This window comes from Chaetura pelagica, unplaced genomic scaffold (genome assembly GCF_000747805.2).
Source record: "Chaetura pelagica isolate M959 unplaced genomic scaffold, ChaPel_1.0 scaffold401, whole genome shotgun sequence".
Classification (NCBI taxonomy): Eukaryota; Metazoa; Chordata; class Aves; order Apodiformes; family Apodidae; genus Chaetura; species Chaetura pelagica.
In genome coordinates, this window is record NW_009952259.1 from 2,056,952 (window position 1) to 2,070,957 (window position 14,006).

At 37.8% G+C, this 14,006-nt stretch overlaps 1 protein-coding gene across 1 annotated transcript in view; it reads left to right on the forward strand.

Annotated features, from left to right (window-relative positions):
- Window positions 1–5,621: 5,621 nt before the first annotated feature.
- Window positions 5,622–14,006, forward strand: part of CAPRIN1 (cell cycle associated protein 1) — a 28,555-nt gene continuing 20,170 nt past the window's right edge. Inside the window, exons 1-5 of the mRNA XM_010007450.1 lie at window positions 5,622–5,636; window positions 8,173–8,235; window positions 10,841–10,927; window positions 13,330–13,568; window positions 13,683–13,765. Coding sequence (XP_010005752.1) covers window positions 5,622–5,636; window positions 8,173–8,235; window positions 10,841–10,927; window positions 13,330–13,568; window positions 13,683–13,765 — 487 coding nt within the window. The remainder of the gene's footprint in view (window positions 5,637–8,172; window positions 8,236–10,840; window positions 10,928–13,329; window positions 13,569–13,682; window positions 13,766–14,006) is intronic.

Sequence of the window (14,006 nt, forward strand, 5' to 3'; positions counted from 1 at the left end):
AAAGCCCGCGGCCCCCACCCAGGCCTTCTGCGGCTCTCCCGTGGTTTGTTGGGGTTTTTTTTTTTCATCGCCTTCAGCTCACCCCTTTGGGTGTCTTAGGTCAGCTGGAAGAGGCCTTTCAGGAGTTATTTTTAGAAATGGCCGCTGCTAAATCTGTGGGCCTTGAGTGTGGGTCAGAGTTGTGAAAAGGGGGGGGCGAAAAAAAAGGGTGTCGTGGTTACTCACCACTTAGATGGCACCCATTGCTAGACTGAGTGAGCCTCAGAGGGCTTTCCAACCTACAGAGCACGAGGTGTCCATCAGAAAAACACTAGCATGTGTAGCCTGAAGACTTGCTTCAAAACACTACATTACTGAGCTGAAATTAATGAATAATAAAAAATAATTTTATATCTCTGTTGAAGCCTTAAATCTCTTTTTGCTCCTGAAAGTAAATAAGCACAATTATTGTGCTATTAATATTCTTCTTAACCAGCACTGTAGATCCTAGTAGTCTGGACTAATATTCTGTATTTGTAGAAAGTGGGAATATTAACAGTAAATTAGTTCATACAGGTGAGTTGCAAATTAAGCAGGCTGTTCTTTACCTGTAAATCTGTCTGTAGTTTCTCACTTTAAAAATGGGTGTTGGATTTTCTTGGTTTTTAAAACCTAAACAACAAAAAACAGTGAGCCAGGACACTGGAGATAAGTTTTAGAGTTGGAGGATCTCTTCTTGATCCTTGTCTGAACACTGTCATGGCTAGGTAGGACAAGATGTCTGTCTGAAACTTGTCAATACATATAAATGTCCCCACACACAAGAATGCTGGGCTTCAACTTGAGAAAGAATGCAGGTCTTTCTGTACATCTCTAGTTGTTTCAATAAAATAAAATTATTTGAAATTATAATTGTACCCAACATGTACAAAAAATCCTCTCAAAACATTTTACTATGGCATTCAATGTGGATATTTTAAAAGAAAAGAATTAGTAGGTGAACATTCTTCTGTACTTTGAAGGAATAAAGAGGATAAGCACACTCTGACTGGTGTGGAGATCAGCTTTCCTTTCTGTTTTTATTTACCTTTTAAAATAAATAATTTACATCTAATTTGCACCTGGCCCAGCTATTCCATTCAATTCGGATGGACTTCTGGTCAAATTTTATAATAAGTTAGAAGGATGTGTGGGAGGTTATTACTCTGGCAGAAAAGTGTGAAAATGGGTGGTGCTGGTGTCACAAAGACCCTAGTTTTGGGATTTGGGTTTTTTTTGTTTATCTGTGCTGCTGTCAAAACTTTTTGTAACTGGTGTCATAGTAAGTGATTCAAGGGACAAAGTGCCTTTTTTCTGGAGATGGCTTCTGTTGAAAGATCTTCCATTAAAATTACTTAGAGCATCTCTCTTTGAGGTACTTGGTGCTAGGCAGTGTGGGCTTAAAAAGAAAAGGCAAAGGTTAGGTGTTGAAAAACAGGAGTTAGGTGTGTTCTCACACTGAATTAAAAGTTTGAAGATTTCATTAGGTCTTAATGGGCTGAAGTTCTGAAACCTACTGAAGTAGGACTATAAAAATAATGAAGTGAGTTCTTGGTGTATTAAAGCAGAATTACTAACTTGCAAGCTTGAGCCTTTCCCTTGGTGGGGGAATCAACAGTTTTATAATATTCTTTAATAAAGAGAACATCACTTGCTTAGGGTCCTGAAAATAAAGTACATGTGGGCATAAACATTCTTGTTACTTGATAAGTTTACTGAAGTACACAAAATCATTAATTTTCCTTTTTTTTTAATCTTTTGTTGAGAATATATATTTTTATTTATTAACAATACAGCACTTAAAATTTGATACTACACAGAGAGGAGAGGGTGAAAAATCCAGTAAATCTCACTGAAAACTTGTGCTTAGTTGAACATTGGATCCTTCCTTTGCTAGCAGCTGATCATGAAGACCAGGAGAGATGATTTTGAGAGCTTTGTATTTAAGAACAAATACAAAAATATTCTTGACTTAGACATCTGCTTTTGAAGAAGGAAACATACTGGTTCTGTAAGAGGTACCACCTTGGGTTTTAAATGGTATGTGCAGCTTCTAATTGAGGAAAGTAACTCTATGAAGAAATTAGAAATACTGAAGTAAGTTATTTAGTGTCATGTTTCCTTCTAAATGCTGTGGATAAAATGATCTAACCATCAAAATACTGTGCACAATTTCAAATAATATTTATAACTTTGTACTATTTTGAATTGTGTAACCTAGAAATACTAGGTTAGTTACACTTTCATTTTCTCTTCCTGAAGATGACTTCATTATTTGAAAGAATGAGTATTGCTTGTGCTAAAAGGGAATAGGATAAATTCAATTGTTGTTAAGAGGTGTATGCGAAAACATGGCCTGAAAATGTCTGTGTTGTCTTCATCTCTATTTGGAAATTACAGGAATGCTATTCAGTTTTCTTCTCTTCAAGGTGACTACATATTTGTGTGTGTATGAGAAGGAGTAATTGAAGGGAGTTTTTCTTCTGTAAGACCTTCAGACACTCAATTTGAGTCTGTGTTGGCAAGCTTAGAGTTGCCTGAACTCCTTTTGTTCTGCATCTGAGGTTAGAATCCTACTGGTTCTCCAGGTTCCCTAGGAGAAAATGCTAAGACCTGCATTTAGTTTTCTCTGCTCCCTCCTTCTGCTTGATTTTTTAGACGGAAAAACCTTTCCTGATTAAGCCAGTTGAATGCAGATCTAACTTGTGTCTTGATGCAATGGCAAATGAAGAATGCAGGTATTTTTGCATTCCTCTGCAATATGAGCTATACAGTTTTTAAAATCAAATGTTCTGTTAAAGGGACAAAGTCTCTCATTTACTAATACATGGTTTAAGGTGTGGGTAGGTGATCACAAAGATTATTCTTGGGCAGCTGTAAATAAGTTAGAATCTTAGCATAAACTGCTTTATGTGGTTTGAGCTTGGTGTATGAAGTTAATAAGATGACATACTTTAGCTGTAGCTTGTAACTCAAGATGCTGTTCCTTTATCAGCCTCTGAATTGCCAAATAAGTCTAATCCTGACTGGGTTGAAAACTGAATACTTAAAAAGTGCTGCTGTAGTTCCTGCACAAGAAAAGTAGATGGATATTTCAACTTAATCTGGCTTGGTTCAATAAAATGTTGAATTTCCTGCAGGAAACAGTTACGAACCTGTAGTAAAAGCAGAGATCAGTTTTCTGTTCTTGTAGGTGCAGCTAATGGTAGCAAGGAAGAGCCATATTTCAAGTTGCCCATCAGTAACAGCACTCTGAAGTGCTTCTGCACCGTTATTTGGGCCACTTGGATGTTCAAGTCTTGTGGGTGCCTCTCCAGAAGCTCTCCTTTTGACACTTGGTTTCAAATTTAGGGATCAAATATGATTTTGAAACAAGAAATTGGAAGACTGGTTTGAAACTGCATTAAAAGCCAGATTATTTCTTTGAAACCTCTTGATGCTAGTTTCAGATAACCAAGCTTCATCTCTTAAAAACCAAGCAGGTTTATCTGTGATGTTATTTAGTGTTTGATACTTTCTAGTTTCAGCTTGCTCTGTTTTAACTTTTACATCGCATATTATTCCTATTACGTAGGGATTACTTCTCATAGCAAGTTCTCTTAAATAGATACATGATGACTCTTAAAAGCTGTGAAAGATCTTGCTGGTTATTTACATTTTTCAGATGGTGCTTTGATGTTTTTCCTTTTTTTTTTTTTTCAGAGGAAAAAGATACACAGAATGTGTTGGGAGAATCCGGTTTACATTCTAGAGCTCAACTTGCTCTTGTAAAAGTAACAGACTTTGAACATGATGTGTAGAACAAAATTAAGGTCTTGCACCGTTGTACAACTTTGCTGTAGCTTCAGAGTGTCTCCGTAGGAAATACTGTTTGGCAGCTTGGAAGGAGAACATGTATATGCAGCTGCCAAAATTTTCAGAAGTTTCACTCACTGTGCCTTAACTCAGGTTACCAAAGAAGCAGTTTTTTTCTCTGTAGTCAATTCAGATCCATTCAGAAGGTTCACATATTGAGGATTGCACATACCCATCAGTTTTGCATTTCCTTGGAAAAGGAGTGAGTGGGTTTCTTCTCCTAGCTGTTCTAGTATATGTGTCGTCATGTGTCCTTGGTTGAACAAGGCTCCTGATCCAGCCATCAGTGGCCATGTGGCTGTCTTGGCATGTGGGAAGAGTCAAGGAGCTGGAGAATTGCCCTTTTCTGATTAGCTGATGATGATAATTCAGTCTTAGAATTGGCATGTCTTTGTCACTCACTTCAAAACTAATATAGCGTTGAGGTATTTTTTCTAAACTGTCAGACTGAGCAGATTTTTTGGGGAAAATACAGGAATATTTACAATAGTTATTTCCAAAAATAAATCCATTTTGAACAGAAAACCTGGAAGTGTTTTGCGTTCTGGAGTATTGATACTAATGGTTGATTACATCTTGGTTATAACTTGGGTCTGAAACAACTTCTTGGGACTTGTTATGTGTGTATATACGATAGGAGGTGTGTGCAGATGGTGAATCTGAGAACTGTGGTGTTTTTTGAGAACATGTTTAATTCGGTTTGTGTTTCACCTTTTTGATTTTTTTTCTGTGTATATTTTTAAGGAAAAGGGAATATTGATTTTTTTTATTATTATTTTTTAGTCATTCCTGGGCTGTCTTTGCTGAGAAGTTAAACTGATGAATGAGCATAGATATGTTAGTGGAGGGCAAATAAACTGCAATGTACAAATGTAAAACGAGTTTATAAACTTATTGCATAGCTTGGCTTTAGTTTTGCCTCAGTGGGAAATGTATAAGGCAGCCATTGTAAATTTTGAATTATCTTAATTACATAGTGCTGTCAAAAAAATACATGCGGTTTTTGAGATATTTCAGAAAACAAACTTGCAATTATTCACTCCCATCTTTTCTGTACTTGTAGTCAAGTGGGCATTAAAAATGTTTACTTCAGCTGGTTGAAAAGTCAGCCTTTCATATACACTTGTATTGCTGTAACTGGTATAAACCACACTGTTGAAATTATCTGGTTAAATATAGTGCCTCCCTCCTGCTCCTGGCCCCCTTTTTTAAGGGTTATTTTTAATCAGATAATTCCAGTGATCCAGTTTATAGCATAGCACTGTAAATGACTGTAACAGCACAGCTGAGTGATCAGGCATTTTTAAAACCAGCATTATTTTTGAAGCTAATGTCGTGTAACAGCGTTTGGATTTTTTTTCACTTTGGTATGACATTTTTGAGGCAATTCAGAGATGGTAATGAGAACTTGAGTGTGAGGGGAAAGTGTCAGTTACCATAATAAAGTAACTCAATCTTGGATTCCTGTGAAAATAAAAATCTAGGGCACACTTAAGCAGTGAACACTGTCACCTTCCTCCTGTGCCCCCCTGTAGCCTGTATATGGTGCTTTTCTCCTAGGGAACTCCACAATACTTCAGGAATCTCAGTGGAAAAAGAGCTGAAGCATTGGTGGTTTGCTGTCTGCAGAACTGGGGTCTGCTGACTCATGAGCTGGTTCAGAGACAATTTATGGGCTCACTTTGCCACTTGATTGTTAGTATTTTTCTTGCTGGCCTAGCTTGTATGCTTCAAGATTTATATCCGCGATGAGTGAGGATAAAGTAGTGCAAGGGTAGATAAAATTAAGGAAATCTTTACTTCTTGCAGACACTGCAGTAGGTTGCTAGGCAGGAATTTTACTGCAGTTTTTTTACAGCTGCTCTGACAGTACGGATTAAAAAAAGCATTTTGCCTCCTTAATATGTAATGAAGCAATTGTATTTTACAGTGTCTTCTGAGATGATAGAAAAATACTTACTTGGCATTTGGAATCTTTGTGATAACATGTAACTAAATGCACATTTGCTTGTCCTCTGCATTGCAGCTGAAAGGGCTTTATTTCTTCTGCTCTTACCTTTCTCATATATATGTTTTTAAGGAAGAAAAGTGAAGAGAAGTAACTTTTTTTTCCTATTCCTAACATTTAGAAATAGATGTGTAACCCTGTGGCTTTTAGTTAATAAATTGCTGAAGAAAAATGCACAAAGTGTTCAATATTTGAGCATTTAAGAAAAATTTGGGCACTGTTTGATATGTTCTTGCAATATGCTTATTCCAAAGACACTTAACTGTACAGAAGTAAGGCTGCATGGAAGAAGCACACAGAAATAATAGCATGTATTTAGGGTATTTTTGTCTCTTCCCTCCCTTCTGCCTTTAGCCACCAAAGTAGATTATTGTGAGTGTTTCTCAGTATAATTTTGCAATACATGTTTTTGTCAACAAAGTTGATCTAAGTAGCGTTCTCCTAGAATATTATGTTCTATCCTGTTTGGTGTACTGTTATTATATTTTATGGACTTGTCTTGGAAATGGCATCACAGAAATTGTTTGGGTTTTTTAATGTGTTTTTGTAGGTACTGTTTAAACTGGCTGGTATTAGCAGTCTGTTTTCTGTGCAGCCTCACAAACAATTGCATCAGTGTGACCACGGGGAATTGTAATCTGTAGCATGGGAGTAAGTGGCTTGAGTAAGGTGGAACTTGAAAAAATTTGTCTGCAAAGCCAGTTTGTTGTAGGATTTAAGCTACCTTACGGAGCAGAGGTGCTGGTTAACCTAGGTGGCTTTGCAGTGGGGCGTTGCAGTGTTTCAGCTCTTTACCACCCTCCCTTTTGACTTCCCACCTCAGCTATGATTTCTTAAATAATGAAAACTATTTTTGTGATTGTCTAACTGTATAAGAGTAAAATTACCTTCTGGTTGGGGTACATTTCCAATATGCCAAATGCACTTCACGGGTATTTATTGATGTGTTGCCAACTGTGGCTGCTGCATTTGACAGCTACTACTCTGCTAATGTCTGTCCTAAGGATGAATTTCTGGTAACGTATTTTTGAAGCTCACAAGGTTCTTTCTTTAACTTTGCCTAGGCCATTACTGGCTCTGATACTGAAAGGTGAAGCAGTTAAGTGTTGAATCTAACCTGTATGATCTCAAAAAAATAAACTGCTGATGCTTGGTCCAAAGGACCAAGTCTCATAAGGGTGGTTATGTGTTTCAGTAAGTGATGCTAAATATCAAATACTTTGTAAGAGGAGCTTTCTTTTTAAAGTTTCAGTCTTTGATCTTTCTAAAAGGTCTGAGATTGAGAATAGAAATTGAATTAGCTAGAAGAATACCAGTAAAATATTTTAACTGAAATGTCCTGAAACAAAAACGGTGAAAAAACCAAAGGCAACCATCACCAGCAAAAAGTCTGCCACTCTTGACAAGCCTAAAAGCATAAGGGTTTTAGTTATTTTACATTTAAAATGAAGTGTTGCTGTTTGTTTCCTCTTCACGTTGTTGTTAGTCTAGTACAACCAAGGCAAATTTCATAAAAAATAAAAGTGTATGTGATGATACAAAATGGTGAAAACTTAAAGCTTAGTAAGATAAATTATTGGTTAGACTTAGCTGCCTTCCTACTTAACCTGTAGGTTCTTTGTCACTTCCAGCATCCATTAAGTTTTACCTGCTCGTGGCTAATGTCAGTGTTTTGAGTGGTTTTGTATTTAAGCAGATTAGAGAACTGCCCCTGCTGAAAATTAAACCAATTATTACTTTTTCAGTTGCTCCCCATGAAAAAGAAATCTTAATGCTCTTGAACAAAAGTATTTTAGAGGTATTAATATGAATTGTGTTGGTGGGCATTCTTGCACAAGTCTTGACTGTTGCAAGGACAAAGAATCACAGTTTTGAATGTTATTAACATTGACAGTTTTTTTTCAGTCATGTTTTTGGTATTGTAGTGAGGCAGTGGTAATCAGCTCTGACTCAGAGCTTTGTTCAGCTCTCTTGAATGGACTGAAGGCAATGTGCATTGAGAGTGCTCTCCCTATTAAGAGGAATGTGTATTTCCTCAGAGATTAAGACTAGTCATGAAGATGTATTGTGTTAGCCAAATAATGTTTAAGTATTTGTCTAGGCAAAATATTTACTTTGTTTTAACCCAGAAGACAATTTTTTCTTTAGTTGTATTTCTATGGTAACAGTTGTGTAATGTATTACACTCTACACTTATTGTAATATTACAGTACCTAACTTGGTTAGCACAAGTAGGAAAAAGCAGTAGCCTGATTTTTGGCTCTTTATAATAACATTTTTCTTTCTTTCAGAGCAAACTTGATGATTACCAGGAACGAATGAACAAGGGAGAACGTCTGAATCAAGATCAACTGGTAAAAAAACCCATTAAATACTAACCAAATCTCTGTTAAATTGTTTTGTGATCTCGGAGGGGAAGGAAGGGATGGATTTCACTTCTCTTTTCCCCTTGTTAAAAGCTAGGTTTTTGTGACCTCTGACTTGGTCTCAGGTTTTTATTGCTTAGAACATCTCAGTAACTCCATGCAACTCTATAGAATGGGGGAAGAGTGGCTGGAGAGCAGCTCAGCAGAGAGGGACCAGGGAATACTGGTTGACATCTGGTTGAACATGAGCCTGCAGTGTGCCCGGATGGCCTGGAAAGCCAGTGACATCCTGGCTGGTATAATCAGGAATAATGTGGCCAGGAGGAGTAGGGATGTAATTCTCCCCCTGTACACAGCACTGGTGAGGCCTCATCTCAAGTACTGTGTGCAGTTCTGGGGCCCTCACTTCAAGAAGGATATTGAGGTACTGGAGCAGGTCCAGAGGAGAGCAACAAGGCTGCTGAAAGGACTAGAGGGAAAGTCTTCTAGGGATAGCTGAGGGAGCTGGGGTTGTTTAGCCTGGAGAAGAGGAGTCTCACGGGACCTTACCACTTTCTTCAGCTACCTGAAGGGAGGTTGTAATCAGGTGGGGGCTGGGCTCTTTTTCCAGGCAACTAGCAACAAGACAAGAGGGCATGGCCTCAAGCTGCTCCAGGGGAGTTTTAGGTTGGATATTAGGAGGTACTTCCTCACAGCAAGAGTGATTGGACATTGGAATGGACTTCCTAGGGAAGTGGTGGAGGCACTGTCCCTGGATGTATTCAAGGAAAGTCTGGATGTGCCATAGTCTAGCTGATGTGCTGTTAGGGCATAGGCTGGACTTGATGATCTTAAAGTTTTTTTCCAGCCTTGGTGATTCTTTATTTTTTCTGTGAAACAGAAGCTGAAAGAATAGGTAGAGCAAAGTGTTTTAATGCTTTATGTTTTGTTGAGGTTAGGTTGTAAATAAGCTGTAGTGAAAATTGGCATGCGTTACAACCAAGGACTGTTAAAAGGCTGAATTACACCTTCAAGGTACTCTGGGCATTATCCTTCTCTTTGCAGAAAATGTGCCCACAGAGAACTCAGAAGCTTAGTCACTTCATAGTAGCTTGTAAATAATTGTGCTACCTAGTTAGAGATGTAGTTTAGACCAAATTCTAAAGGGCTCTGAAGAGAAGCTACATCCATGTGTGTATCACAGCTGTCAGTGCAGCAGATGAGACTCTAGAGGAGCTGGACTTTATGTGTGATGCTTCCCTCCTTGGCACAGCTGGTTCTCAAAGTAGGTTACTGGAGAGCTTGACTTGACTCAAGTGTTCCAGTTGCAGTAAATGTAAAACAAATATAAAATTAAATTCAGTTGTGTGATGCAAACATGCATATTGATACTTAAAAGAGAATGCTCAGTAATCAACAATATTTTGTTGATGATCTTTAACATTGAAAAGAGTGAAGGAAAAAAACTACCCTGCAACTATTGCAGCTGTTCACAATTATAAGAATTAGCTGCTTCCCTTGGTCCATGTGATCTTTTTATCTGTCTAGGCCTCACTTTGCTGCTTCTCTGCCAAATGAAAACTGAAATATCATGGATGTGTATATTTTTATTTTGAACGGCATATTGTGAGAATAAACTGTGAAGAGCTTCCTGTTGATGAGCAGGGAAGATACTGAAATTTCATATTGAGGAGGGAAGCTCCTTAATTCAGTTTTATGAAGAGCTCAGCCTGACTATCACACTAAATCTTTTTTTGGTTGAAGAAATTCTGCAAGTATTTATTATTGTCCCTTATCCCTGTAGCTTCTACAGATAGCTGAGAATGATTAATTTTGTAAATCACCTATTGTGTCTGTGCAGTATATGTGTAAGTTTCTCAGCTGTATTGCAAATGGAAATCCTTAAGGAAAAAAAAAATAGCAAATACCATTCACATTCCTTGCTTGTCAAAGAAAGTAGGCCTTACATTTTCTTTGGCTCCATTGTTCTTACCAGGAGTGTAGCCGTTACTAGTTCTGTCACAGCAGGATTGTCAGTGTCTCAGCTGTTTGGTTTTTTTCCCGATTTGATTCTCTGTAATTTCTTAATGCTGCAGAATGTGTTAAGGAGTTTGGATTGTTTTGGTGCAAATCAGAATATTAGATGTAAAAAAAGAGCAAATAACAGAGATTTCTGGAGGAGGGAACATACACTCTGTAGTGTTTGGTGGTAGCCCTGACTCAAGGTAACAATGCATTGATTCTCAAACCTTTATCTCCTGGGCAGTTGGAGTTTTGAGATCACTCTTCTCCCCCACTTTCCCAACCTGCCCATTAATTTTGGTCAGAATTTGGCTACAGCAAAGCATTAAACTAGTAGTATATCATGCCTGTGAGCCTATATATGCATATGCTTCAGCACATTTATCTGTGAACCTAGAGGCCTAAAAGCATGCACAAGTGTTTTCAGTATTTTGGCCAGTGAAAATAAAAATTAGACCTAACATTGTTGCAGTCTCATTCCTTGATGCTGTGTCTCACTTAAGAGCTAAAAATGTGGGATGTTTTTTGTTGGAAGTATGTATTTTATTCTGTGATGGTTTACTTCTATGTTTTTGTTCTGTTTTTTTTAAAGGATGCAGTGTCAAAATATCAGGAAGTGACAAATAATCTGGAATTTGCTAAAGAACTGCAAAGGAGTTTCATGGCTCTGAGCCAGGATGTAAGTAAAGAGCAAGTGGTGCCACTGGGCTATCAGCTGCAGTACCAAACACCTCTGCTTTAAACTCACTAATACTAGATGCAGCAGTCACCTCTATTCACAGAGATGAAACACTCATGCTTATCTGTAGCTTTCACTGTTTTCTTCTACTCTGTGTACTAGTTTGTGTCAGTTTCTGAAGACTATTCCTAAAAGGTTTTTCTGATGGGCTACACAAATGTATGGGAACAAAATAGTTTTCCAACAAGATGTGACTGTTGAAAACAGTGTGATTGCAAAAGAAGAGTGTAATGCAACGTTCTAGACAGACACTTGATGCTAATGGGAACATTTTCTTAAGAGGAAACTGCAGATTTCACAGGCCTGCTTCTCTCTTTGCCAGGTGGCTGAGGGTTTTCATGTCTTTACATTACCACAGTATATCAAGTCTCAGCAACTAAAGCATTGCTGTTCCTTTTTCAGTATTCTTATGATCTTATTAATTGGAAATATGTTCTGAACCTGCAGTATGAGACAAAATAAATAATACTGTCATAAAGGGTAAGTTAGCTGAATAATAGGGTAATCCTTTAGGTTAGTGTTTTATCAAGGATGTAAACCAGAGTAACAAAGTATTAGTTCTAAAACCCTTAATAGTCAGTTCCATTTATATGAACAGCTTTGATTTATTTCCTGTGGCAAGAGCTGCAAACAAAGATGTGTTTCAGACTTCCACACAGTCATTGCAAGGAAGAGTTAATTGTGGGGCAAGCTGAAAGCATAATCCATTCTGCAGGGCAGGAAGATGCTAAATGCAGTAATGCAGATAGAGTTACAGAAAGAGCAGCAACATTGTTTAAAGTCATCCTGTAGTGGATGTTCATGCAGCAGACTGGGCTAATGAGTGTTTTTAGTTTGTGAACAGACTGTGATAATATGAAGGGCATCAGCATCCTCACATTATGAACTGCTTTTTACATTTGATGTGGTTGTAAATTTGTAGGCCTCTAAGCCACGGTGTTTATTTTCTTGCTTTAGGGTTCTGTGTATGTTTATGGAATGATAGCAATGAAGAACTTGGTTCTGACAAGTTTGTCCGGAAATATGTCCCTGGTTGGCTGACTGCTAAAAGAAGCGAGTAAATCCAGGAGTAGTGAAGTGGTTCTCTGCTTTCAAACTTGGCTGCAATTTCTGCTGATATGAGTTAGTTTGATTTTGACATAAGTCTTTGATTTTAAAAATAAGATTCAGATGCTTCAGTGGGAGGAAGTTACTGGCATGAGTTACGTTTTTTAAAAGAAGATTAAAGCTTTGTATAGTTAAAAAATGAGCACAAGTTGAATTTTGGATGCTAGATGGTTAGATGAGGAAACATCCTGTAGGGTCAGACTAGTGATGCATTTGGGAGACTTAATGACAGCAGTTGCAGAAGGTGCTGTATAGAGTACAAGGCTGATGATTCTGTTACACAGTTCCTTAAGGCATCAGTGATCCTCACACTGAGAACGTTAGAGGGTAGATGCATTCCTGTTCCCTTTAGTGTCTGTCTGGGGACCTCCTGTCCAAGAATTTGTTCAAATCCTTTTTGACCTTGCTAATACTGTCTTATCTTCCCAGCCTTTCATGGCCAAACATTCCATGAGTTCCCTCCCATGGTGTGTAAGAAACAAGAGTACTTTTGTGTATCTGTTTCAGGCTGATCTCCTAGTAGTTTCAATTAATGCCTCCTGCTATCATGGGATATGGTGAATAACTTGCTCTGTTCATGTTATCTGCTGGTCTTTGTGGCCTTTATGAAAAATCTGGATCACCATTATTCCTCCCAGTTGAACAACCCAAAACTCAGGCTCATAAGGGAACTGCTCTGGCCCCTTAATCAGTTTAATTGCCTTCCTCTGTGCCTTTTCTGATGGCTGTAACTCTTTGAATTATGAAAGCTAGAAATTGATTGTTTAAAAAGTACTTAATTTTGTACATTTCTTGCCTCTTTCATCGAGATAAAAATCATGTAGTGTTTGCAGAAGAATTCATAAAGGAATAGGGTAGTAGCAAGCTGAGCTTCTTTCGAATAATACATGGGTATCTGAAGCTTTAGACATGGTAACTGCAGTTACTTGACTGAACTGCTTGTAAATAAATCATGAAGAGGTACAGACTTCCAGTAAGAATATGATCAAGATCCAGTATAATCCAAGGTCTGTGGCATTGATTTGAAAGCTTGTCTTAATTTGCAGGGTCTTGATTCTGCTTCAAAGATATTCCTCCCGATTTCACGAGTTATTCTGCTGTAACGTTAGATGGATAAGTGGCAGTTCAAGACCAAGATCCATCTCTACTTATAAATAAAAGACCTTTCAAATCTATTTTTCCCAAGCCCACTACAGAATCCAAGTTGAAGCAATTTAAAATTTCCTTTTAAACAGATCCAGAAAACAATAAAAAAAACAGCTCGCAGGGAGCAACTGATGCGAGAAGAAGCTGAGCAGAAGCGTTTAAAGACTGTCCTAGAGCTGCAGTTCATCTTGGACAAGTTGGGTGATGATGAAGTGCGCAGCGACTTGAAACAGGGATCAAATGGAGTGCCAGTACTGACAGAGGAGGAAATGACAATGCTGGATGAGTTTTACAAGCTAGTTTACCCTGAACGAGACATGAATGTGAGGTAGGTTTCCAGTAAAATACTTTTCTTTATAATTCTCAAGTTAGTTAACAATGTATTGGTACTGTGGTAATTGAAACACTTGGTAAGAAATTATTTATTACTTATATTTTGAAGATTGAATGAACAATATGAGCAAGCATCTGTTCACCTGTGGGACTTACTGGAAGGCAAGGAAAAACCGGTTTGTGGAACAACCTGTAAGTTACAGTCTCTGTATTAAGAGATAATGTGCTGAATTTGTGCTTGAACTAAAATACAGTGTCTGATATAAGAGAACTTTGGCAGGTAATTACCTTTCCAGGTTTTTAGAGTAGCTCCTTTTTTTCAGACCTTAGCTGAACTATAACAGAATAATTTACTGAAGTGTGAAGCGTGTGGTGTATTCTTAGTTGTTTTAACTGATGCAGCATTACTTGGTATTTAAGCTTAGTCCATTCC